The sequence below is a fragment of the Protomyctophum bolini genome (assembly GCF_963924005.1).
Source record: "Protomyctophum bolini genome assembly, contig: SCAFFOLD_108, whole genome shotgun sequence".
Lineage (NCBI taxonomy): Eukaryota > Metazoa > Chordata > Actinopteri > Myctophiformes > Myctophidae > Protomyctophum > Protomyctophum bolini.
Window position 1 is genome coordinate 88,629 of NW_027665563.1, and position 22,841 is coordinate 111,469.

General features: G+C 36.3%; 1 protein-coding gene across 2 annotated transcripts; it reads left to right on the forward strand.

Annotated features, from left to right (window-relative positions):
• Positions 1–2,688: 2,688 nt before the first annotated feature.
• LOC308312243 (uncharacterized protein) lies at positions 2,689–22,759 on the forward strand. Of its 2 annotated transcripts, XR_013963756.1 has the most exons (8): positions 2,689–2,866; positions 5,735–5,897; positions 6,977–7,114; positions 9,942–10,087; positions 13,878–14,068; positions 20,735–20,794; positions 20,857–21,042; positions 22,637–22,759. XR_013963756.1 is itself a non-coding variant. In XM_080794624.1 (4 exons), the coding sequence occupies exons 2-4, from the start codon at positions 5,772–5,774 to the stop codon at positions 10,059–10,061; spliced, it is 384 nt and encodes a 127-aa protein (XP_080650750.1). In that variant the 5' UTR covers positions 2,689–2,866; positions 5,735–5,771; the 3' UTR covers positions 10,062–11,328. The 2 variants fall into 2 exon arrangements, 1 of the variants encoding a protein (XP_080650750.1); XM_080794624.1 differs by lacking the exons at positions 13,878–14,068; positions 20,735–20,794; positions 20,857–21,042; positions 22,637–22,759 and having other exon boundaries at positions 9,942–11,328.
• The last annotated feature ends 82 nt before the right edge of the window (positions 22,760–22,841 follow it).

A 22,841-nucleotide genomic window follows, 5' to 3' on the forward strand; every position in this document is an offset into this window, starting at 1 on the left:
AGGTACACCAAACTGACCATCAGTACCACCTGACTGGTATATATATATATATATATATATATATAACATATATCTGTATAATACTTTATATAATGTCTTGTATACTTTAAGAATCATTCCAGGTACACCAAGCTGACCTTTAACAGTCAATATGATGTATTTTATGAATTATCAGAAATGTCAGATTCAGATACCTTTATTAGCCATTTGTGTATACACACATAGGAATTTGTTTTAACATAACATGAGTGCATTCGATTCTTTTCAGTCCCATTCTTTTCCCATACTGGCAGCAAGAACCAACTGCATGCATCTACATTTCATCATTTTATTGATGGTGCAGGTACTGTATATACTGTACAGTATAATTAGAAAATAAACTCCCAGTATTACATTTTGTAATATTAAACATTTACCCTATATTTAATTTGAATAACTACCAATGGAGCATTTCTCCAGTCAATAAATAATACAATATTACAACTTTGAATATGTGCCATATTCGTCATCACAAGGCGTCAATATGGTCACATAAAATATATTTGAACACATTATTTTGACATTCATAATAGTATTTAATTTAGGGTAGTTTGAATAAACATAAATCATATTTTTAGGGTAGTTTTATAAACATCGTTCCATTCTACCAGCAGCTTCATCCAGCCTGTCATGAATCATGATGGCCACTAGGTGTCAGTATAACCCCATGGTACCAGGGCCGTCCTCCACTAATCCAAACAGATCTGTGGTATTGCGTTTACATAATATTGATTTCTCATTGGTCGATGCTTATTGGCTTATACTACACTATATTATCAGAGTGACTTACAGTAAGAAAGGTAAACAACAAACACATTGATTGATTGAAAACTTTATTAACAGTTTGTAGAATATTAAAGTACAGTTCAATACAAATGTCTGAGGATTAAAATTAATAAGAAAAAAGCACTATTAAAGGCTTGTTTCCATTGGGGTCCTCCATTTTCATTTAATTCACCAGGAGATTTAATTACATGCAAATATACAGTAAAATAATCATAGGCTATAAACGGTTAGAATAGACGGTTATTAAACATATGTAGGCTACAGTCTTAAGAGTATAATATTAATATATATATATATATAATATACATAATTCATATATACTCTAAGGCTACAGTAGGTCGCAGTTAAATGGAATCGTGCATTTCCTGTCTGTCAGTGTGTCACTCAAAATCCCCATACATGGGAAAGACCCATATATGGTGCCCAGGTCTCGTGATATCACGTGACATCATCAGTGATGAAGACCCCCGATGTCATAGTAAAAGCGACGTGCTGTCGCAATTAAGCCCATATATGGAGATACCTGATGTCATCAATATTTACATTCTCAACAGGCCTGGAAATGAAGGCCCGGCCCTACCTGGGCCCTCATCAAACCCTGTACACTCAAGACTGGCCCCGCTGTCACTCTTAGATCTCCATATATGTAGCTGACCTGTTCTGACATTCCATATGTTGATCTGACCTCATCAAACCCTGTACACTCTCCTTATAGACACGCTCCTTATATGGCCAGTACAGAATGATCTGACCCCCATTCCAAAGCGCTGTCACCCAGGCGGATGCGTGCATGCGACCTCGCCCTTTAGGGCCCTCAGGCGACTTAAGGCTCATTCATAGTCTGGCTTGTCGGTGGTGAGCTGAAATAACGTTGAGCCGTGGTGAGTAAAAACAGAGAGAAGGGCTGGGGGCGGTGGCGGTGGTTTGCTCTTCACCGCGGCTCGTGATGTCATGTTATGTAGAATGGTTATTACATTTCATGATATTTCACAGTATGTAGAATGGGTACATTTCATTATATTTCATCACAGTATGTAGAATGGGTGCATTTCATTATATTTCACAGTATGTAGAATGGTTACATTTCATTATATTTCACAGTATGTAGAATGGGTACATTTCATTATATTTCACAGTATGTAGAATGGGCACATTTCATTATATTTCACAGTATGTAGAATGGGTACATTTCATTATATTTCACAGTATGTAGAATGGGTACATTTCATTATATTTCACAGTATGTAGAATGGGTACATTTCATTATATTTCACAGTATGTAGAATGGGTACATTTCATTATATTTCACAGTATGTAGAATGGGTACATTTCATTATATTTCACAGTATGTAGAATGGGTACATTTCATTATATTTCACAGTATGTCAATCAATCAATCAATCGTTATTATTAAAGTTCATTTTTTTCCAAGACCGGAACCAAACATTGAGGCCTTGATGTTCCTCCCAGTTGAAGTTAGGCTCGCACCTACTTCCGTTCCAAGATCCTATTGCCCGAAGGGACGGTCGCGCTGTGATTGGTTAGTCACTTGGTTAGTTAATATTTATCATATTATAGACATATTGTCCAAAGACAGATGACGGTTTGTTTTAAACTAATATAAATACGTTTATATGTAATAAAATAAATAGATATGATTTTATATTTATATCGATACATCTATCTTGAGTTTAATTTAATGAACGCGCTGTTGCCTAGCAACCAAGCAGCCAATCCCAGTGTGGGCTGATCCCTCCGGGCTATGGGGGCGTCAGCAGCAACGTTGCAGCAGTGAAAAAACTTTAGCAAAGACATTGATTTTGCTGTTAATAATAAATGATACCGTAGCAGGAAATATGTTACATATATTGAACCGAGTCGTCTTGTCTGAACGAGCGGGTCCATTTGGTTCCATTGCCAAAGTTAAATTACGTTACGTGTCTCTACAGCCAGCAGCGAAACTAAAGGGACTTTTCATGTTATTTTTTACCACCAACGCTGTTCTGAGAATGGAACGACTGGAAGTGTTAACAGTCTTAAGGTCAGTTTACACTTCATTCACACACACACACACACACACACACACATTTTAATAATTTATTTATGTCCACATAAGAGATACAAATACAAGGACACAAATATTTACAAGGTGCCGCACAGAATGCAGTCAGCAAATCCCGAACAAATAAATACCCACACACCCTTCAGGGGTACAGGTAACAGCGTCTTCGCCATATTTGGCGGCTACCGATAGTGGAAGATATTGCACAGAATTTCGCAAGCCGTTTGGCTGCTTTTTTCGGCATCCCAAGTTGTTGGAAGCCTCTTACGACCAAACTGTGTACATGTCCTAGGCTGCCGAAGATAAACACATATAGATTGCACCTATAGCCTAGTTCAATGATGGACTGGAGGAGCGGCTGGTACTTAATGACCTTAGTCATAAAGGCTTCCTCTAAGCTAGAGTCAAAGGTGCAGGCCATTTCAAGAATGAAAACTGATTTGTTCTCTTCATTAACCACAACAACATCTGGTGTGTTAGCAGAGAGATGTGCAAAAATGTCAGTATTTTCAGTACAGAGTTGAAACATGGAAGGTTTGACACAGGAATGTTTGTACATTCTCACAGACAGTGCAAAATGTTTGGATATGTCCTTAGTTATGAGATCAACTATTCTGTCGTGGCGTGCTATGTAAAGCCCTTTTATAGGCAAAACAGCCATTCAGAATGTGTGACATGGTTTCTGTAACAAGCCCTGTGGTGTGATGCAAGCAATGAGGTGCATGGGTGGAGGGAAACCAGAGGGAGAGGTTGAGTTTGGTGGGAAGGATCTGTAGCCTGGCTTTTACTGTAAAGGTGATAATGTCCTCATTGAGAGCAGTGTTCCTTATAAATGAATGGGAAACAGAGTGGTCAGCATGGGGAAGACAAGCCAGTTTCCCCAGTTTTTTTTTGAGTCCAGTCCAGTGTTGTTGTTGCCGATGTTGGAACATATCCAACAGGGTCCGCCGGGCACCCTTAGGTGTCAACAGGTGGGTGTGTCCGCTGTAGGTCACTGTTGCTCTAACAGAGGTGAGAAGGTCAGTTATTATGTCCTCAGAGACCTCCACAGTCTCAGAGTCAGGCCGCGCCCACTCCAGGGACACACCGGCTTGGATGCAGAGGTCGTTCAGATCCGGCCAATCTGACGAGACACCGAAGCCTGGGGAGCGAGTGTCCAGTTTCCCACTGGGTTTCCTTTTGAACCCAAGGAAGTGGGGCTGTGGCTCCCTGGCTAAGGGGACCTTGCGTCTCGTCATATCGAGGAACAGGGAAGATCTGGCTAGCTCCCTAACATCCTTATCATCATTATTCAGCATGTTTAATAGATGAGCTATGCGCATGCTGATATAGATCCATGACACATTCGGTACACCCAGCCCGCCCCCCCACTGAGGATGGTGAATAATGTCACGGGTGCTGTGTGTGTTCAGGGAAAACCACTTACGTACTAAGCTCACTGTTTTGTTGTTCATTTCGCTTAGTACCTTCTGCATGAGGTGAACATTGGAGAAAAAGTGTTGGACTTTAGACAGTGCTATTGGTCTAATGGCCTCTAGCTTCATTGTTAATGGTAGAGAGCATCTGTCAATACACACACACACACACACACACACACACACACACACACACACACACACACACACACACACACACACACACACACACACACACACACAGAGAGAGATATTCACACAGAGAGAGAGACCATTCCATTCAGGTCAGTTTACAATTTACAATTTAGGCATTTAGCAGACGCTCTTAATCCAGAGCGATTTACATTAAGCAAGAACAAAAAAGCATGGGAATACATCACATAAAAAGCATTTATCATGAAACATGCGTAAGCTAAGAAAGTAACAGTGGAATATATATATAATGAAACTATACATATAAACTATACATATATACTATACTATGCTATACATATGTACTATGACGTGCTATGACTACGTACAGTGCAATTATAGTGCTGTCTTCATAACATGCTATAAGTCTGTATCAAATGCTATCTAAGGGGGTGGGGTAAGTGCTATGGGCCATGATGGAGTCTGAAAAGGTGGGTTTACCTCAAAATACCCCACTTTATCTCTGAATGAGTCACATGTTCAGTCAGTGACTGAATGAACAGTGAATTAATTATCTATCATCTCTGAGTGTGAAATTAATACAGTATGTTCTGTCAACAATGAGTAGTAGCCTATGAATGATTATACAGACTGTGTGTGTGTGTGTGTGTGTGTGTGTTACCCTTTTACAGTCTATATCAGTCTGAGCAAGTAGGCAAGGCAATTTTATTTATATACCACCTTTCATACACGTTCAAACATTCAAAGTACAGTACAGCTCATTTAAAGCCCAGATTATACCAGGCTATCTATCAAGCCTAGTTGATAGACTAGCAGCAATTTGCAACTCTAGATTTTTTTATAATGGGATGAATCTAGAGTTGCAATACCCTCCATTGACTCCCCATTCATCCAATTTGCGTTTGCGATCTGCTTGTCTTAAACGACATTAAACTCACCAACATTGCAGCTGTAGGCCAAGCTTGAATTATCCTCTTTCAATCTGCCGAGCTTGTGTGTCATAAAAATCCACCGTAGACATGTTGTTATTGTTAATATGAGCTACTTTCTGTCAAGACATTCTGTGCAGGTGATTCTTTTTCTAAGTGTTGCAGTTTGGAAGCACTCGTTTTTATTAACGGGGCGCACTGCTGCCTCCTGCATTATGTGCAAATTCGAAACAGGTGGTGCGCAGGGTGACTTTGACGTGCGCTTCCAAACTCCTGCACATAATTTCTTGACGGAAAGTATTATTGTACAAGTACATTGTCTTACTGTCCTGCTGTCTCTCCTCCTGCAGATAAACCAAGATGGGAGCGTAGTCGGCGTACAAATACATGCAGGAGTTGTGGCGCAAGAAGCAGTCGGACGTGATGCGTTTCCTGCTGCAGTACCGCCAGCTGTCCAACCTCTACAGAGCCCCCCGACCCACCAGGCCCGACAAGGACCGCAGGCCTAGCAGGGTGAGTGTTTACTGGGTCTGTAGGCTGGGCTACAAGGCCTAGCAGGGTGAGTGTTTACTGGGTCTGTAGGGTCTGTAGGCTGGGCTACAGGCGGCTTGTGTTATTACTAGAAAGCCTACTTTCCACTCTGAGCTCCCCACCACTTGTATAAAATGCATTTATTTTGGCCAGAAAGGGATTTTTTAATATCTGCAGGGGCGCAGTGGAGTAACAAAGTATTTTTTATTTCCGGTAGGAAAAAGATTCCTTTCTGGCCAAAACATGCATTTTCTACGTGTTATGAGGGGCTGATCCAAACGATATCCTCTCCCTGAAGACGGGGAGGAACTGTGATCATCTCCGTGCAATCAGTACATTGGCCCCCTTCAGTCTGCATACCAGGTTTGATGATGTCATCTATTCTACATGCTAAACAAGGCATTCACACACTTTGACACCCTGGGCAATACAGTTAGAATCATGCTGTTTTTAAACTTCTCCAGTGTCTTCAAAACTATCCGGTCACAACTGCTTGCAGAAGCTTGTGTTGAAGGGGGGGGGGGGGGGGGGGCATGGTTTGGTGGCATGGATCTAAGATCCAAGAACCTCTGGGGCAGACTGCAGTATGTGAGACTGCAGGGTTGTCTGTTCGGAGGTGCTGGTGTACATCACAGGCACTCCCCAGGGCTCAGTGCTGTCACCTTTCCTGCTCACCCTATAAACATCTGACATCCGCTTCAACTACAAGACATGCAGTGGTCAGCTGATCCCTCCATCTCAGGGCACAGCACTGTGTGTATGTTTCAGTGTGCTGGGTGCCATTTACGTTAGTTGAAGCGTTTTTCTTTTTTTACAAATGTGCTACATTTCATGATCTAGATTAACGTATGAGTAAACTAAGGCACCAGTACTTGTTTTAGATGTTAGGTATATGTAAGATGTTAGGTATATGTATTTATGACATTTGAGAAAGATTTTGTGTTGCCGAAATCAATATAACACATTTTACAAGCAAAAACAGCAGCACTGTGTTCTATTCCAACAGGCTACGTCATTAGCGTATGTTTACGTCATTATCATATCTTTTTTTGTTTCAACAGGCTACGTCATCTATCGTATCCGTGTGCGCCGTGATGGTCGTGAACGCCCCGTACCGAAGGGGGCCACCTACGGAAAGCCCGTTCACCACGGAGTCAACCAGATCATGTTCGCTCTGCAGCCTGCAGTCCACCGCTGAGGTGAGTCTGACCCTAACCTGGGATAGTGTACAGTAGTAGTGTGGACTAGGGCTGACCCAATTTTTTTTATTAATCGACGTTCAATTGATACGCACGGGAATCGATTTTAACATTTTGAATCGAATAGTCATTAAAAAAGCGTCCGCTTTTGGTCCGAGACGGCCCCATGCTTGCGCCTCGCAGCACCTCGCAACGCCTCCTCTTTCCCCGTGTTAACAAGGAAGTCAACTGAACAAGTGCAGCTGCAGTCCCAGGAGCCAGGAAAAATAAATCAAAAGTGTGGTTGCATTTTAAAATACCCTATTTGAATAAAGGTTGTACACGAGAGTGAAAATGACCGCTGGGAAAATCCCTAATTGAGAGTGTAGGCAAGCGCACCACAGCTCAGTGGACATTAAATATAGGCTACCATGTTTGATAAGTCATATAAAAACATTACTTACACCCAAATGAAAATATAAACTCACAGATTGGAATTATAACAATCTGTTGAGTATTGCCTGAATAATGCCACTATAAAATCCCAACTTTTATCGATGCGCCATTGCGCTGAGAACCTTGTGGAGCCTGGCGGTGTACATTATACTTGTGCGCGCACCGGAAATTCGAAGATCTGCAATCTCATGCGCTGCGTTGTGCATATTGGCTGAGAGTATAATGGCACAAATGAAACTAGGCCTATATTTTTATTTTGGCGATGCAGAGAATTGATTTTGCCGTTGCCAGCGATATCTTTTTTTTTCTTGTCTGAAGACTGACCTGTTCCATCACTGTGAACTCCCATGCAGCAGAGCAGCTCCTACATACCCAGACCAAAACACTTTAATTTTCTCTTTGGCATTTAATTGCACCTGATCATATTATTGTAATTATGTAGCCTATACTATTTGCCTGTGTTTTTTCTTTTAATTATGCTTTTTTTTGTGCGCCGATGGTGATGCTCCACTTGTTTCAGCCTGTAGGCCTACAGCAATTTGGTCAGCTTTTATTGTTTTAAATGTGCTATATAAATATTCGATTTAGGCCTATATTGGAGCAGGTGCTGGCAAATAACTAATTACTGTAATGCCATGCAGTGAAGTTGCGCAAATGTCAACTCAATTAGCAAGCGGAGCTGCTCTCATGCAGCACAATGACTGCAGATCTCTTCTTAATGTTTACTTATTATGGTTTACTTTCAACCATAAACCATAATATGATTGACAAACCTTGGATTATAATTCTTCATCTGTAATTTAACTATGTGGGATTTCTCCATCGGCATCGCATGTCGATAAAAAATGGGATTTCACCAGTGGCATTATTCAGGCAATACTTAACAGATTGTTATAATTCCAAGTGATCTATAATCTGTGAAGTTTATATATTTTTCCCATACACACACTCACAGTCACGTTAATTTTATGATCAATCAAATCAACCGTGGTTGATTTTATTTCTGACAAGTGTCTTGAAGAGTTCATTCATGTTACCGTTCGTTTACAATTGACAGAGGAGTTTGGATTATATATATTTTTATTTGATGGAGAGGTAATGCCTGGTTCAGGCGCTGTTTAATTGTTAAATAAAAGACCAATCCAATATGCGCTCCTCTATCTTCTGCAGCTATATCGCCGTTTTATTTTAAGCCAAATTCATTGTGCGTCAGCGTCACTGCTCGTCTCGCGCCCCCACCCAGTTTATAAGATGCCCCACAACTTTTGTAAAAAGCCTCTTTATATTGAATCTTTCACTGATAGACATCTCAGGGGCAGGTACTGTAGACACAGTAATGATCATCATCTCAGATCCCAGTCCTTAAGTTAACATGACATATTAAAGCTAATACAAAAGATTCTATTTTTGAGGGGCGCTGGCCCCTCCTATGTTTAATTTAATTAAGTTTGTCTTGTCTAGACAAACATTCAAAACGCCATTGACAATGGACAGAGTTTAATGTTTGTCTTGTCCATTGACAATGGACAGAGTTTAATGTTTGTCTTGTCCATTGACAATGGACAGAGTTTAATGTTTGTTTTGTCACTAACACAAACATTAAATGCCATTAACACCCGAGCGGCAAGAACGGAGTTCTCCATCCTATCAATTAGTAACACTCGTCGCCCAGGACTGAGATCAATAAAAGGACGGTGATGTATTGATATCAAAACCCATCGCATCGCTCCACAGGCTGGCGTGAATCTAAATCTAAATAATTCCGTCCAATTCTAAGCAAAGATTATGTGTTAGACGGCCCACCGCTAGTCGCGTTAGAATTAATCATACCTCCCGTTGTTGTCGATCTACAGTATGTCAGTGGTGCTCAACTTTCTTCATGTCAAGGACCTCCAGAATTATCTGTATTTGGCCGCGGGACCCCTATCTGTTCCAGAGACCCCCCAGAAGCAAAGATTGAAGTTAAAAACGTCCACAGGGAAAGAATATATATTCAAAGATTCACGCCACATTTTCACAATTTTTCTACAAGCTCGTAGCGCGGCACTTAGTGCCGCACTATGAGCTTGTAAATCTGCTATTTTTCAATAGCTAAAGCATAACATAATCCCAAAAGGGGTTCCCGTCCTTGAATGGGTTAATGTAATAAATACCCCCGGGCGTTTAACTTAACAATGAACAGTGTCTGTTTTGTCTGTCACTGAGCAAATCGACATATATATGTTATGTTATGATATCGTCATGATGTGAGATGATAAGGGTTGGTAAAAAGCCCCTCACTTCACACAGGAGTGATTTTTTTCAAACAATGCGATGCTGCCTCATCAGAGTTTGTGTATATATTGTCAGTTACTTGCATTAGAGGAGCTAACTTTCTGTTTCTATATCTCAGACACGAGGAGCTGCCATGTGGATGAAACAGCAGACGCAGGACATCGACTCTGCTTCGGACACAGAGAGCAAAGACCTGCAGCCGCCGTCTGCATCTGTGAGCCATCACCAACACCACTGAGGGGAGGAGATTGTGTTTTCATCCAGGTTGGCATTTAATGCTCCTCCCACCTCCGGTGAACTCTCACATTTCTGACATTGAGGCACAGGAACACTTTGGTCACTTTTTTTATTTTTTATATGAAGTATATTTATTGGTTTTTCACTTGGGTGACTTTGTGAGTGTGTGTTGGTGTTTCTCGCTTATCAAATCCAGAATTGATTGATTGATTGAAATATTTATTAACAGTTTGCATTACACTTGTTTACAACAGGGTCCACCATGTTCAATTCATCAAAACATTTAGAGACGTACAAATAGACACTTCTATATAGTTAAAGAACAGAACAGGAATTAATCATAAAGGAAGCAAAAAGGGAAAAGAAACGTATACAGTGAGGGGAAAAATGGGGGAAGCAAATATGAGTTAAAAATGTTCCCTCTGAAAGAATATATATTCAAAGATTTGTGCCACATTTTCACGATTTTTCAAAAATATCAGACCTACAAGCTTGTAGTGTGGCACTCGGTGCTGCGCTATGAGCTTTAGATCTGCTATTTTTCAACAGCTAAAGCATGACAATGCTTAAAACACCTAAATGGGTTCCCGCCCAAAATGGGTTAAATATTGGCTGTGATGCGTGGTCCGGGTTGCACAGCTCACGGGACATACAATTTAATTTCAGCTATGAACATTTGTTATTTTAAATAATAAATGTTTTATGTATTTAAATTAAATACATATTTTATTGTTTGAATTAAAGAATATAACATTATTTGATACAACTATAATACATTTCAACATTTTATTGTTGAACTAAATGATAGAACATTATTTATATAAATAATGAGCATTTTTAAGCACAAGATAAATTGGGCTACAGTACCGTTCAGTGACGAGCACTTTGTTATTTTAGTTTGCTTTAAGCACAAGATAAATTGGGCTACAGTACCGTTCAGTGACGAGCACTTTGTTATTTTATTTTGCTTTCCATTCAGTCTTGTGTCGAAGCACTTCAATCTATATTTGCTTCATATTTAATATTGTAAGGCAGTGATTCGCCACCAGTGGTCCGTGAGGTGGTTACAGGTGGTCCCCATACAGCTAAATGATATCAGTTGGTAACCAAATGGACCCTTATTAGATCTTCAAGTCTTGAGAGTGTAAAATGAAGGCAATCAGCATCAAATGAAGCACAGCTTGACACTGACAAAAATGAACCGATCTACAAGCTCACAGCGTGCTGCAGAGTAAGGGCCGATTCATACTCCTATTTTTACCGCTGTTTCGGCGCTGTACTGCCGAAATGATTTCGGCTCGTCAGAAATTTTCAGTAGCACCGAAGAGCCGACTTTAGGACGGTACCCGCCCCACCCCCCCCGAACCTCAAATGACGTCAAATTGTAGGCTCTACAGAGCCGAACCGACTTTTATTCGGCTCTAAAATAGGAGTATGAATCGGCCCTTATCCTATGTCCTAGGAGAGGTGGTGTAGAAAAACATTAGGCAACATTTGGAATAGAATGATACCGATCATACCGTTCTATAGTCTATGCTTTATTGTTGCTACACTGCCTGTCTTTGGGCATTGTTGCACATAGGAGTAAGAGACTCATCATTGCACTGAATTGTTATATTCCTGGAAATTGGGTTCTGTAAATTCATTGGTAAAAATGTGTGGGAATCCTGTGAAGCGATCATAGTGCCCTTAAATTATTTGATCTGTGTTTATTACTGCAGTCGAGTGCTGATGTTTTATCCAGTGTTTTATTGTCCACTAATTGTCTACCACATCAGTAGATTAGTGTAATGTTTTTTTAACTTGTAGTCAGCTCAATGAATGAACTGGTTGGTGGTGACGTGTGATAAGTCTGTCAGGGACACCTATGGGTGTAGTGGTGAAATATTAAAGTTCCTCTCCACCTGTAAACAAGTCCAAATACACTATTTCCACAGCTATTGTTTGGTGAAAGCGCTCCTTGGCGTTGCTGAAATGGTGAATATTTTCAGCTCCATCCATAGTTTTAAAGAATTAAATGTTTCTTCTGTATTCTCTTTTTTTCATAGCTTGTTGTGCAGAGTCTGGTGTTCATAAGAAAATAATAATAACATGCTTCTTTCTCTGTTGGTGTCAACAAACACAAGAAACAAGCAGCCTAAATTGCAATGGGTTCAATATGAACTAACCTTCAGTAATTAAATATTGTAACTATAACTCATGGGTTAATTATTATCCATTTTAAGTTATTTCAAAGTACATTGTGTGGTCTGTTATATATTTATGTTATAGATATTTTTTTAACCCTATTTTCAAATATAACTTTACTCAACTCAACCCTACAAAAGGTAATTCATTTAAGGCAGCAGAGGAAACATACTGTGGTTCTAGGCCTGTTACTGATTTTGTCCACTTGAGGGCGACAGAGACCGTAGAATAAAAACGGATTCAGCTCTGTTGAGGCTGAGCTGCGGTGGGATCCATAATAACGCACGTGCATGTATTTAAGTCATCAGGTCGTGCGTGCCACCTCTTGCACACCACCACCACCACACACAGTCACTGACACGCCCAAACAAGCACGCTGCTAGTGTTTGTTACAAGACGTTTGTTTTAATATTAAACACCTCGGAATGTAACTTTCATTGACATGAACAGTGTTTTTTACCAGCTGGCGGAAAACTAAAACAAAGAAGCACTATATAGTCTTAGGGCCGTTTGCACCAAGAAAGATTAAATAAAGTTTAGTTTAGTGTTAATCAGGGATTTGTTGATCAAGGATTAATTTTAATTCGAGTTGTGTTGCACCACTTAATTTTAAGCATTGCTCAACAGATCTGTGATTAAATCCTTAACCTGTGATTAAACTGTGATTAAAACTTTAAACTGTGATTAATTCATGGATTAAACTTTGTTGTGTGTCCGCCATCTTGGTTTTGCGCTGTAAATAAACAGCAGCAGTCGTGAGCATCATTAGCATTACTATTTCATTCATATTTGAGAATGTTTAAATTATAGTGCCTGCAGCAAAAATATATATAATAATAAAAGTCGTCTCGCTCGCTAAAAAAAACAACAGACGTATGGTCACTCCGTGGTGCGTGGTAGGTTTATAGATCTGTTCCGTCGATCACACACACCACCACTTCCTCCGATAGTTTCCCAAACAACAACAAACACGTAGAGGTATATATGCTGCCATGTTGTTTTCAATTAAACCTCCTCTCCTGCTGGTTTAGAATTAATCCCTTATTGATACTTAAATCAAAGTTTAAAGTAGTGGTGCAACAGGATTGACATTAATCCAGGTTTACTGTGAAAATTAAAACCAAGATTAAAAAAACAAAACCAAGATTAAAAGGATGGTTTAAAACTAAACCGGATTAGTGAAAACTAGGTTTAAAGTTTGGTGCAACTGGATTAATAGATAAACCTTGATTTAAACCAGATTAAGGCTTAATCTTTCTTGGTGCAAATGGCCCTGTGTCTTTGTTTTGTTATTATATTATACTTGTTGTGTTCTATTGTATTGTGTGTGTGTGTGTGTGTGTGTGTGTGTGTGTGTTTGTCGTCTGTTGTTGTGTGTGTGTGTGTGTGTGTGTGTGTGTGTGTGTGTGTGTGTTTGTCGTCTGTTGTGGTGTGTGTGTGTGTGTGTGTGTGTGTGTGTGTGTGTGTCTGTCGTAGTGTGTGTGTGTCTTGTAACACTGTATGCGGTAAGTAACAAATATGGCATGCAATGAGTGAGGACATTCAAAGGCATCATAATGATCTACTTGACCTTACTTAACTACTGAATAAATCTAATGCTTCCCTTGACCCTTGACCTGTGTCTCTACAGGTTTGTGTCTGACCATGCCCCCGTTGGTTGCCAGGCGCTGTTGCAACACAGACTCATCCAGGCCAATCAGAAGTCCCAGTTGAGTGCAGGCCCCGCCCTCGAGACCGCACGGACCTACCCGCTGTCCCTGCTGGAGTGGACGGCCAATAGGAAGAAGGCTAACATGGTGCTGCAGGTGTATTGCTTAGACGGTGAGCTTCTCTCTCTCTCTAGGAGATTTAGGTCACATTCTCACCTGATACTTCGGTAGACTTGATGCGTATGGGCGGGGAAATTGAACCAAAAGTGTCAAATAATGTTTTATGAGCTGTTTCTCAACAACCAAAAGTGTCAAATAATGTTTTAGGAGCTGTTTCTCAACAACCAAAAGTGTCAAATAATGTTTTAGGAGCTGTTTCTCAACAACCAAAAGTGTCAAAAGTTGACAAAATAATTTGACAAAATAATTTGACAAAATAATTTGACAAAATAATTTGACAAAATAATTTGACAAAAAGTATTTTGTAAAAAGTATTTTGTAAAAAGTATTTTGTAAAAAGTATTTTGTAAAAAGTATTTTGTCAAATTTGACAAAATAATTTGCCCCCCAAAATAATTTGCCCCCAAAATAATTTGCCAAAATATTTTGTAAAAAGTATTTTGTAAAAAGTATTTTGTAAAAAGTATTTTGCAAAAAGTATTTTGTAAAAAGTATTTTGTAAAAAGTATTTTGTAAAGTATTTTGTAAAGTATTTTGTAAAGTATTTTGTAAAAAGTATTTTGTAAAAAGTATTTTGTAAAAAGTATTTTGTAAAAAGTATTTTGTAAAAAGTATTTTGTAAAAAGTATTTTGTAAAAAGTATTTTGTAAAAAGTATTTTGTAAAAAGTATTTTGTAAAAAGTATTTTGTAAAAAGTATTTTGTAAAAAGTATTTTGTAAAAAGTATTTTGTAAAAAGTATTTCAAAAAAATTTGACAAAATAATTTGCCCCCAAAATAATTTGCCAAAATATTTTGTAAAAAGTATTTTGTAAAAAGTATTTTGTAAAAAGTATTTTGCAAAAAGTATTTTGTAAAAAGTATTTTGTAAAAAGTATTTTGTAAAAAGTATTTTGTAAAGTATTTTGTAAAGTATTTTGTAAAAAGTATTTTGTAAAAAGTATTTTGTAAAAAGTATTTTGTAAAAAGTATTTTGTAAAAAGTATTTTGTAAAAAGTATTTTGTAAAAAGTATTTCAAAAAAATTTGACAAAATAATTTGCCCCCCAAAATATTTGCCCCCCAAAATAATTTGACAAAATAATTTGACAAAATAATTTGACAAAATAATTTGACAAAATAAATTGACAAAATAATTTGACAAAATAATTTGACAAAGTATTTTGTAAAAAGTATTTTGTTAAAAGTATTTTGTAAAAAGTATTTTGTAAAAAGTATTTTGTAAAAAGTATTTTGTAAAAAGTATTTTGTAAAAAGTATTTTGTAAAAAGTATTTTGTAAAAAGTATTTTGTAAAATTTGACAAAAAATTTGACAAAATAATTTGCCCCCCAAAATAATTTGCCCCCCAAAATAATTTGCCCCCCAAAATAATTTGTAAAAAGTATTTTGTAAAAAGTATTTTGTAAAAAGTATTTTGTAAAGTATTTTGTAAAGTATTTTGTAAAGTATTTTGTAAAGTATTTTGTAAAAAGTATTTTGTAAAAAGTATTTTGTAAAAAGTATTTTGTAAAAAGTATTTCAAAAAAAATTGACAAAATAATTTGCCCCCCAAAATATTTGCCCCCCAAAAAAATTTGACAAAATAATTTGACAAAATAATTTGACAAAAAGTATTTTGAAAAAAGTATTTTGTAAAAAGTATTTTGTAAAAAGTATTTTGTAAAAAGTATTTTGTAAAAAGTATTTTGTAAAAAGTATTTTGTAAAAAGTATTTTGTAAAAAGTATTTTGTAAAAAGTATTTTGTAAAATAATTTGCCTGCAAAATAATTTGCCTGCAAAATAATTTGCCAAAATAATTTGCCAAAATAATTTGCCTGCTAAATAATTTGCCTGCAAAATAATTTGCCCCCCAAAATAATTTGCCCCCCAAAATAATTTGCCAAAATAATTTGCCAAAAAGTATTTTGTAAAAAGTATTTTGTAAAAAGTATTTTGTAAAAAGTATTTTGTAAAATAATTTGCCTGCAAAATAATTTGCCAAAATAATTTGCCTGCAAAATAATTTGCCTGCTAAATAATTTGCCTGCTAAATAATTTGCCTGCTAAATAATTTGCCTGCTAAATAATTTGACAAAGTATTTTGTAAAAAGTATTTTGTAAAAAGTATTTTGTAAAAAGTATTTTGTAAAAAGTATTTTGTCAAAATTGACAAAATGATTTGCCCCCCAAAATAATTTGCCCCCAAAATAATTTGCCAAAATAATTTGCCTGCAAAATAATTTGCCTGCAAAATAATTTGCCTGCAAAATAATTTGCCTGCTAAATAATTTGCCTGCTAAATAATTTGCCTGCTAAATAATTTGCCAAAACCCTAATAAATTGCCTGCAAAATAATTTGCCTGCAAAATAATTTGCCTGCAAAATAATTTGCCAAAATAATTTGCCAAAATAATTTGCCAAAAAGTATTTTGTTAAAAGTATTTTGTTAAAAGTATTTTGTAAAAAGTATTTTGTAAAAAGTATTTTGTAAAAAGTATTTTGTAAAAAGTATTTTGTAAAAAGTATTTTGTAAAAAGTATTTTGTAAAAAGTATTTTGTAAAAAGTATTTTGTAAAAAGTATTTTGTAAAAAGTATTTTGTAAAAAGTATTTTGTAAAATTTGACAAAAAATTTGACAAAATAATTTGCCCCCCAAAATAATTTGCCCCCCAAAATAATTTGCCCCCCAAAATAATTTGCAAAAAGTATTTTGTAAAAAGTATTTTGTAAAAAGTATTTTGTAAAGTATTTTGTAAAGTATTTTGTAAAGTATTTTGTAAAGTATTTTGTAAAAAGTATTTTGTAAAAAGTATTTAAAAAAAAGTATTTCAAAAAAAGTATTTAAAAAAAAATTGACAAAATAATTTGCCCCCCAAAATATTTGCCCCCCAAAATAATTTGACAAAATAATTTGACAAAATAATTTGACAAAATAATTTGACAAAATAATTTGACAAAAGTATTTGACAAAAAGTATTTTGTAAAAAGTATTTTGTAAAAAGTATTTTGTAAAAAGTATTTTGTAAAATAATTTGCCTGCAAAATAATTTGCCAAAATAATTTGCCTGCTAAATAATTTGCCTGCAAAATAATTTGCCAAAATAATTTGCCAAAAAGTATTTTGTAAAAAGTATTTTGTAAAATAATTTGCCAAAATAATTTGCCTGCAAAATAATTTGCCTGCAAAATAATTTGCCTGCAAAATAATTTGCCTGCAAAATAATTTGCCTGCAAAATAATTTGCCTGCTAAATAATTTGCCTGCAAAATAATTTGCCAAGATAATTTGCCTGCAAAATAATTTGCCTGCAAAATAATTTGCCTGAAAAATAATTTGCCTGCAAAATAATTTGCCAAAACCCTAATAATTTGCCTAAAAAAATAATTTGCCAAAACCCTAATAATTTGCCTGCAAAATAATTTGCCTGCAAAATAATTTGCCTGCAAAATAATTTGCCTGCAAAATAATTTGCCTGCTAAATAATTTGCCTGCTAAATAATTTGCCTGCTAAATAATTTGCCTGCAAAATAATTTGCCTGCAAAATAATTTGCCTGCAAAATAATTTGCCTGCAAAATAATTTGACAAAGTATTTTGTAAAAAGTATTTTGAAAAAAGTATTTTGAAAAAAGTATTTTGTAAAAAGTATTTTGTAAAAAGTATTTTGTAAAAAGTATTTTGTAAAAAGTATTTTGTCAAATTTGACAAAAAAAATTGACAAAATGATTTGCCCCCAAAATAATTTGCCCCCCAAAATAATTTGCCAAAATAATTTGCCAAAATAATTTGCCTGCAAAATAATTTGCCTGCAAAATAATTTGCCTGCAAAATAATTTGCCTGCAAAATAATTTGCCAAAATAATTTGCCAAAATAATTTGCCTGCAAAATAATTTGCCTGCTAAATAATTTGCCTGCAAAATAATTTCCCAAGATAATTTGCCTGCAAAATAATTTGCCTGCAAAATAATTTGCCTGCAAAATAATTTGCCTGCTAAATAATTTGCCTGCAAAATAATTTGCCTGCAAAATAATTTGCCTGCAAAATAATTTGCCTGTATTTTGTATTTTGTAGTATTTTGTAAAAAGTATTTTGTAAAAAGTATTTTGTAAAATAATTTGCCAAAATAATTTGCCAAAATAATTTGCCTGCAAAATAATTTGCCTGCTAAATAATTTGCCTGCTAAATAATTTGCCTGCAAAATAATTTGCCAAAATAATTTGCCTGCAAAATAATTTGCCTGCAAAATAATTTGCCTGCAAAATAATTTGCCTGCTAAATAATTTGCCTGCAAAATAATTTGCCAAGATAATTTGCCTGCAAAATAATTTGCCTGAAAAATAATTTGCCTGCAAAATAATTTGCCTAAAAAAATAATTTGCCAAAACCCTAATAATTTGCCTGCAAAATAATTTGCCTGCAAAATAATTTGCCTGCAAAATAATTTGCCTGCAAAATAATTTGCCTGCAAAATAATTTGCCTGCAAAATAATTTGCCTGCAAAATAATTTGACAAAGTATTTTGTAAAAAGTATTTTGTAAAAAGTATTTTGTAAAAAGTATTTTGTAAAAAGTATTTTGTAAAAAGTATTTTGTCAAATTTGACAAAAAAAATTGACAAAATGATTTGCCCCCAAAATAATTTGCCCCCCAAAATAATTTGCCAAAATAATTTGCCAAAATAATTTGCCTGCAAAATAATTTGCCTGCAAAATAATTTGCCTGCAAAATAATTTGCCTGCAAAATAATTTGCCTGCAAAATAATTTGCCAAAATAATTTGCCAAAATAATTTGCCTGCAAAATAATTTGCCTGCTAAATAATTTGCCTGCAAAATAATTTGCCTGCAAAATAATTTGCCTGCTAAATAATTTGCCTGCAAAATAATTTGCCTGCAAAATAATTTGCCTGCAAAATAATGCATGTTTTTGTGAGGGTACCTACCCTATAGTAACCGTTGCTAACGTGTCTATTGGAGTCTTTGATTCCATTTATTAAATCATTTGGTCTACCGACTTTTTGATTTGACAAAATAATTTGCCCCCCAAAATAATTTTTCCCCCAAAATAATTTGCAAAAAGTATTTTGTAAAAAGTATTTTGTAAAAAGTATTTTGTAAAAAGTATTTTGTAAAAAGTATTTTGTAAAAAGTATTTTGTAAAAAGTATTTTGTAAAAAGTATTTTGTAAAAAGTATTTCAAAAAAAGTATTTCAAAAAAAGTATTTCAAAAAAAGTATTTCAAAAAAAATTGACAAAATAATTTGCCCCCCAAAATATTTGCCCCCCAAAATAATTTGACAAAATAATTTGACAAAAGTATTTGACAAAAAGTATTTTGTAAAAAGTATTTTGTAAAAAGTATTTTGTAAAAAGTATTTTGTAAAAAGTATTTTGTAAAAAGTATTTTGTAAAAAGTATTTTGTAAAATAATTTGCCTGCAAAATAATTTGCCAAAATAATTTGCCTGCTAAATAATTTGCCTGCAAAATAATTTGCCCCCCAAAATAATTTGCCCCCCAAAATAATTTGCCAAAATAATTTGCCAAAATAATTTGCCAAAATAATTTGCCAAAATAATTTGCCAAAAAGTATTTTGTAAAAAGTATTTTGTAAAATAATTTGCCAAAATAATTTGCCTGCAAAATAATTTGCCTGCAAAATAATTTGCCTGCTAAATAATTTGCCTGCAAAATAATTTGCCAAAATAATTTGCCTGCAAAATAATTTGCCTGCAAAATAATTTGCCTGCAAAATAATTTGCCTGCTAAATAATTTGCCTGCAAAATAATTTGCCAAGATAATTTGCCTGCAAAATAATTTGCCTGAAAAATAATTTGCCTGCAAAATAATTTGCCTAAAAAAATAATTTGCCAAAACCCTAATAATTTGCCTGCAAAATAATTTGCCTGCAAAATAATTTGCCTGCAAAATAATTTGCCTGCAAAATAATTTGCCTGCAAAATAATTTGCCTGCAAAATAATTTGCCTGCAAAATAATTTGACAAAGTATTTTGTAAAAAGTATTTTGTAAAAAGTATTTTGTAAAAAGTATTTTGTCAAATTTGACAAAAAAAATTGACAAAATGATTTGCCCCCAAAATAATTTGCCCCCCAAAATAATTTGCCAAAATAATTTGCCAAAATAATTTGCCTGCAAAATAATTTGCCTGCAAAATAATTTGCCTGCAAAATAATTTGCCTGCAAAATAATTTGCCTGCAAAATAATTTGCCAAAATAATTTGCCAAAATAATTTGCCTGCAAAATAATTTGCCTGCTAAATAATTTGCCTGCAAAATAATTTGCCTGCAAAATAATTTGCCTGCTAAATAATTTGCCTGCAAAATAATTTGCCTGCAAAATAATTTGCCTGCAAAATAATTTGCCTGCAAAATAATGCATGTTTTTGTGAGGGTACCTACCCTATAGTAACCGTTGCTAACGTGTCTATTGGACAAGGACGGGTTGGGGGGGAGGGACTTAGCGAAGGGCTAATTGGCTTATGTTTTTCCCCCTCTTCATTTTAACGGTATTAATAAATGGACTTTTAATTTTAAATCATGTCTTTGATTCCATTTATTAAATCATTTGGTCTACCGACTACTAATGGTGGAAATGCTTAGTTTGAAATTAATTGACCTGTGTGCGTGTGCGTGTGCGTGTGCGTGTGCGTGTACAGAGTGTAGGGTCGTCGGCGGGTTGTGATCACTCACACACTTTGACCTTCTCTTCCACTGAGGTGAGTCTGTCTGTCTGTCTGTCTGTCTGTCTGTCTCTCTCACGTCTGTCTCTCATCATCAGACTCTGGACGATGACCCGCCCCCACCGCAGAACCACCAATGGCAGAGCCTTCCTCTGCCGGAGTGGACCAATCAGCAGGTGTGCCTGTGGCTGATTGGCCTGAGCATGGACCAATACGCCGCAGAGTTCACCGCCAAGGGCGTGGACGGGCCCCGCCTCCTGACCTTGGACAGCGACAAGCTCAAGGTCAGGAGGTCACATGACCCCTCTAGTTGAATCACATCATTTATCTCCTTAACCCATTCTGACCTGAGATCAGATTCTAGTTGAATCAAATCATTTATCTCCATAACCCATTCTGACCTGAGATCAGATTATAGTTGAATCACATCATTTATCTCCTTAACCCATTCTGACCTGAGATCAGATTCTAGTTGAATCACATCATTTATCTCCTTAACCCATTCTGACCTGAGATCAGATTCTAGTTGAATCACATAATTTATCTCCTTAACCCATTCTGACCTGAGATCAGATTCTAGTTGAATCACATCATTTATCTCCTTAACCCATTCTGACCTGAGATCAGATTCTAGTTGAATCACATAATTTATCTCCTTAACCCATTCTGACCTGAGATCAGATTCTAGTTGAATCACATAATTTATCTCCTTAACCCATTCTGACCTGAGATCAGATTCTAGTTGAATCACATCATTTATCTCCTTAACCCATTCTGACCTGAGATCAGATTCTAGTTGAATCACATAATTTATCTCCTTAACCCATTCTGACCTGAGATCAGATTCTAGTTGAATCACATCATTTATCTCCTTATTAACCCGTTCTGACCTGAGATCAGATTCTAGTTGAATCACATCATTTATCTCCTTATTAACCCGTTCTGACCTGAGATCAGATTCTAGTTGAATCACATCATTTATCTCCTTAACGGCATTCTGACCTGAGATCAAGATTCTAGTTGAATCACATAATTTATCTCCTTAACCCATTCTGACCTGAGATCAGATTCTAGTTGAATCACATAATTTATCTCCTTATTAACCCGTTCTGACCTGAGATCAGATTCTAGTTGAATCACATCATTTATCTCCTTATTAACCCGTTCTGACCTGAGATCAGATTCTAGTTGAATCACATAATTTATCTCCTTATTAACCCGTTCTGACCTGAGATCAGATTCTAGTTGAATCACATCATTTATCTCCTTATTAACCCGTTCTGACCTGAGATCAGATTCTAGTTGAATCACATCATTTATCTCCTTATTAACCCATTCTGACCCGAGATCAGATTCTAGTTGAATCACATCATTTATCTCCTTAACACGTTCTGACCTGAGATCAGATCCTATAAAAATGTCTGTTTGAAAATGACAGTTCTCTGAAAAAGCCATGTTTCTCATGTCCGTCGTTCTTCGATTTTTCAAAAAACAGCAGACATACAAGCTCGTAGCTCGCCACTCGGGGGCACGCTACAAGCTTGTAGGTCTGCTATTTTTCAATAGCTATATTATAACATAATGCTAACACCAAAAGGGGTTCCCGCCCCAAATGGGTTAAAGGTGTTTGTACATTTTTGTAATTTCTTTTTTTTTTTTTTTTAGCTCAATGAGGGCCTTTCTCGACCCACACCTCTCTCCCATTTGTTTATATTGCGTTTAGTTTCCAAGATGGCCGCTGCACCATGAGGGGGTGGGGGGGCGGAGGTGAGCGGGCGGGCGGGGGTCGACATATGACCTTTACTGCAGGGCTGCGTTCAAGACACTGAGCAGCCAATCAGAGGGCGTGTTATTAATGTTGTCATCATTACCCATCAGGCATTGGGGGTGAGCAGCCACCGCGACCGCTCGGCTCTGAAGAAGAGGCTGAAGGAGATGAGGAAACGAGAGGACAAGGAGGCGAGGGGGCGAGACAAGGAGGCCAGGGAGCGAGAGAAGAGCCTGCAGCGCCTCCTGCTGGTGGAGAGGAAGACCGTCAGAACCGAGTCGCAGTGTTGAAGGAGGAAACCGGATTAAACCGGTT

Bases quoted from the DNA above. Each gene is read 5' to 3' on its own strand.
- LOC308312243 (XM_080794624.1), top strand. From the start codon at position 5,772: ATGCAGGAGTTGTGGCGCAAGAAGCAGTCGGACGTGATGCGTTTCCTG. The intron at 5,898-6,976 runs GTGAGTGTTTAC...TTGTTTCAACAG, and splicing joins AGGACCGCAGGCCTAGCAGG to GCTACGTCATCTATCGTATC. The intron at 7,115-9,941 runs GTGAGTCTGACC...TCTATATCTCAG, and splicing joins GCCTGCAGTCCACCGCTGAG to ACACGAGGAGCTGCCATGTG.